The sequence below is a fragment of the Octopus bimaculoides genome, chromosome 28, assembly GCF_046866305.1.
Source record: "Octopus bimaculoides isolate indiv1 chromosome 28, ASM4686630v1, whole genome shotgun sequence".
In the NCBI taxonomy this organism is placed as follows: domain Eukaryota; kingdom Metazoa; phylum Mollusca; class Cephalopoda; order Octopoda; family Octopodidae; genus Octopus; species Octopus bimaculoides.
Window position 1 is genome coordinate 13,402,907 of NC_142955.1, and position 5,000 is coordinate 13,407,906.

Below are 5,000 nucleotides of genomic sequence, written 5' to 3' on the forward strand. Positions count from 1 at the left end.
TGGTAAAGCTTGATCCTGAAATGTTGGGCCTCACAGAGGCAATGACAAGTGACTGAGGGCTTTAACGATATGCTATGCTTGAGAAGACCCGTCAAGCCAAGTGAAACCAGAGTCATGGTCGATGCTGGTGTCACATAACAAGAACCGCAATAATAATAATAATAATAATAATAATAATAATAATAATAATAATTCGTTTATTCGTTTATTTGTTTCAGTCATGTGATTGCGGCTATGCTGGAGCACCGCCTTTAGTCGAGCAAATCAACCCTAGGACTTATTCTTTGTAAGCTAGTATTTATTCTATCAGTCTCTTTTGACAAACTGCTAAGTTACAGGGACGTAAACACACCAGCATCAGTTGTCAAGCGATGTTGGGGGGAACAAACACAGACACCCAAACATATACATACATATATTCGGTGTATATTTAGAGCAATAATTAGTAATATTATGAAACCGGTATGCTTTTGAATCTTTTCAACAACTCACAATAATGACTTCTATTACCTTTATTCCTACCTCAGTTCATCTAATTGTATATATCTATCGTTACTTTTCATAAAAAGCCTTTACTTTTTTTGATTTCCAATGTGCATTTTCGCTTATTTTTCTGCTTACTTTCCCCTTACATTTCCACGTGTAGTTTTTATTTTGTTTTTGTAATATATTTCAATTATATATATACAACGGGCTTCTTTCAGTTTCCGTCTTTGCAAATCCACTCACAAAGCTTTGGTCGGCTCGTGGCGATAGTAGAAGACATTGCCCAAAGTGTCACACAGTGGGAATGAACCCAGAATCATGTGGTTGGTAAGCAAGCTACTTACCACACACCCACTCCTGCGCCTATAATAATAATAACAACAATAATAATAATAATAAAAATCACAGATATAACTTTAAGTCAAATAAATGCCTGGCCCTAAATAAGCTTTTACAACTGTTTGAAGATGACCCAGTTGTGTTAATTGAGAATATAAAATTCAGAAGCTACAACAAAAGATTTGAGACTAATATAGGAATAAAAACAAAGATCAAAAACAAAAAAAACAAAAATAGTAATAAAATATTCATTTAACCTGACAACACCAAAAATTAGTATGGAACAGATAACAATTAGCCTACATATGATAGATTATCACCAAATTCAATAACTAAGACATATATATATATAAGTATATGTATATATATATATATATATATATATATATATATATATATATATATATATACATATACATATATACATATATGTATACATATATATGTATATATATATATATATATATATATATATATATATATATATATATATATATATATATACATATCTACATACACACACATACATATGCATATATGTATATATACATACATACATATATGTGTACATACATACATTCATACATACATATATATACATGTGTGTCTGTGTGTGTGTGTGTGTGTGCACATTACACGGATATACAAATATCAAAATAACGTTTTGAATGACATTAACACTCGCGGCTCCCAAATTGCCACTGATCAGCAAGAAATTGATGACAGAAAGAAATCACTTACACCTAAATACCATAATTTACTCTTAAAGATCATAAAGATAATTTCTGACAGCACCTGCCTGTTATATTAATAAACCTTACAAAAACTGATATAATTAGAGTTCTCTGCAAATACCTACTAGATGAAATTGTCATCATCATCGTCATTGTTTAACATTGGCTTTCCTTGCTGGCATGGGTTGAATGGTTTGACTGAGAAATGGTGAGCTGGGAGGCTGCACCAGGCTCCAATCTGATCTGGCAAGGTTTCTACAGCTGAATGCCCTTCTTAACACTAACCACTCATATAGTGGGTTATTTTTATGAGCCAGTCAGGTGAAACTGGCATTGGCCACACTCGAATGTTGCTTTTTACATGCCACTGGCACGGGTGCCAGTCAGGCAATATTGACATCAGCCATGGCTAAGGTCTCATTTGACTTGCTGGATCTTTTCAAGCACAGCATATCTCCAATGGTCTCGGTCACTTGTCATTGCTTTGATGAGGCCTAACATACAAAAATCGTGCTTCACCACCTCATACCATGTCTTCCTAGGTCTACCTCTTCCACAGGTTCCCTCTACTGTTAGTATGTAACACCTCTTCACACAGCTGGATGATTTTTTACTTGGCATCAGTGCACTACACAAGATCCAAATCAGAAAATTGAGCAACATGAGCAAAAAGTTTGTGCTGACACTCCCAAATCATTCAAGTAATGAGATGCATCCTAATTTTAGTGTCTAGTCATCGGTTGGGAATAAGATCCAACCATTGGTAACCCATAATCCTGCAAAGCAGCCTGGTACCTAAAGAGTTCAGGCGGATCCTGAGGCCTCAGACATTGTCCAAGTCTTACAATCCATTAATATAAAAATCTACCAGAAAATGACTGGTTCGAAATAAGCTTTTCTACTATGGGTGCAGGTATCATCTTAATGATCCCAACCCTGTACCAAACAACTACCAACAGTTATTCTTCCTAAGAATGCTGAATCTCCCCCCAAAAAACCATCCCTGAGCAATTTTTTTTTTTTTGCTTTTTGTTGAAATCACTAACCTGCAACTGTTTGAGTTGGTTTGTAACCATTCTCTCATCTGTAACATTTAACCATTCTCACCAATCTCAGAAGCCCAGAAAAGGCCATAGACATGCCAAATTCCTTCAGAGGAAACTAATGAAGTAACATAAAAAGAATTGAATGATGTCTCAGAGCTGTCCAAGTACTTACATGTATTCTTAGGTTTTGGCACTGAAGATCGTGGTTTTTTAGATCTTCCAGTTCGTTCATGTTTACGCGGTGGTTTCGTTTCGGGTGTAGCGGTGTGATCTAGATCGAATATACCTGCAGAGAGATGGAGAAAGAATGAGAGAGGGGGGAGAGAGAGAGAGAGAGAGGGGTGGATAGTGAGAGGGGGAGGGAGATGGGGTGGAAGGGAGAGAGGTATGGCGGGGAGGGGGATGGCGGGAGGGGAGAGAGGGCGGGAGAGGGAAGGGGAGAGAGAAGGGAGGTTAGAAAGATGGAGAAAGAATGAGAGAGATAGTGGGGAGAGAAGAGAGGCAGAAAAAGAGGGGGAGAGAGGGGGGAGAGAGAGGGAGAATGAGAGGGGGTGAGGGTGATAGGGGAGGGAGGGGATGGAGGGGAGGGGGAGAGATAAGGGAAGGGTGAGAGAAAGGAGGGGAGGGAGGGGGGATGGGAAAGAGAAGGGAAGGGTGAGAGAAAAGAGGGGAGAGAGAAGGGATAAAGAGACAATATAGAGAAGATATATGAATGCAATAATGGTTTCAAATTTTGGCACTGGGCCAGCAGTTTTTGAAGGGAGGGGCAAGTAAATTGCATTGACCACAAGGACAGACGAAATGCAGCAAAGAATTTTGCCCAGCGTGCTGCTAACAATTCTGTCAGGTTGCCACCTTAGAGATGATAATAATAATAATAATAATAATAATAATAATAATAATAATAATAATAATAATAATAATAATAATCCTTTCTACTATGGGTACAATGCTTGAACTTTTATGGGGAGGTGGAGTAGTCAATTACATCAACCCAAGCATATGACTGGTACATATTTTAATGACTCTGTAAAGATAAAAAGCAAAGTCGACTCCGGCAGAATTTGAACTCAGAACGTTAAGACAGACGAAATACCGCCTGGCGTGCTAACGATTCTGCCAATGGCCACTTTAGGGATGACAATAATAATCCTTTCAACTGGAAGCACAAGGCCTCAAATTTGGGGGAATGGATTAAGTCGATTACATCAACACCAGTGTATAACTGGTACTAATTTTATCGACAGCATGAAATGCAAAGTTGACCTCGGTGGAATTTGAACTCAGAACGGAGCGACGGGCGAAATATTGCTAAGCGCTTCGCCCAGCATGCTAATGATTCTGCCAGCTCGCCACCTTAGAGATGATGATAATAATAATAATAATAATAATAATAATAATAATAATAATAATAATAATAATAATAATGGTTTCAAATTTTGGCACAAGGCCAGTATAACAAATAAACATCTGTGGATCAACAGGTTATCAAATAAACACCTGTGGATTTATAGGATATCAAATAAAAGCTGATAGCTGTGGATCTACAGAATATCAAATAAACAGCTGTGGATCAACAGGTTATCAAATAAACACCTGTGGATTTATAGGATATCAAATAAACAGCTGAGAACCAGCAGGATATCAAATAAAAGCTGATAGCTGTGGATCTACAGAATATCAAATAAACAGCTGTGGATCAACAGGTTATCAAATAAACACCTGTGGATTTATAGGATATCAAATAAACAGCTGAGAACCAGCAGGATATCAAATAAAAGCTGATAGCTGTGGATCTACAGAATATCAAATAAACAGCTGTGGATCAACAGGTTATCAAATAAACACCTGTGGATTTATAGGATATCAAATAAACAGCTGAGAATCAGCAGGATATCAAATAAAAGCTGATAGCTGTGGATCAACAGAATAACAAATGGACAGCTGTAGATCAACAAGGTTGGTGTGAGAGGCCAGATCTGGCCAGTTTGAGCATAAAGCAGACAGAATACTTTTGACTGGATATAACCGGTTTAAATGTGAAACAGTTAAAGGAAATAAATCCTACCTTTAGCATGGCGTTTCTTATCCATTACCATGTTGAACATGGCAGAGATTTCATCGCACTTGCTTTCATGCACTGTCTCTTCAAGTTCAGACCGCTCCATACTCAATAGCTCAGACAGCTCGTCAAGCGTCTGAAAGACGAAGAAAATGAAAAAAGAGAAAAAAAAAAAAATGAGAAAAAAATAAACAAAAGTTAATTATTATTGTCTGGTCTGTGTCATAAATACACATGTATTAACATGCATAGATATGTTCACGTATAAATAATAATAATAATAATAATAGTAACAATAATAATAATAATAATAATAATAATAATAATAATAAT

The 5,000-nt window shown here is 36.7% G+C and overlaps 1 protein-coding gene across 14 annotated transcripts in view; it reads right to left on the reverse strand.

Moving 5' to 3' along the window:
• LOC106868675 (uncharacterized) overlaps positions 1-5,000 on the reverse strand; it is a 494,698-nt gene that overhangs the window by 154,725 nt on the left and 334,973 nt on the right. For all 14 annotated transcript variants that reach the window (XR_016238757.1, XR_016238755.1, XR_016238756.1 and 11 more), the window contains 2 exons: positions 4,674-4,803; positions 2,778-2,891 (listed from right to left, as the gene is read on the reverse strand). Coding sequence is in view for 9 of the 14 variants with exons in the window: in XM_089343951.1 (XP_089200077.1) it covers positions 2,778-2,891; positions 4,674-4,803 (244 nt within the window). In the remaining 5 variants the exon portion in view is untranslated. The remainder of the gene's footprint in view (positions 1-2,777; positions 2,892-4,673; positions 4,804-5,000) is intronic.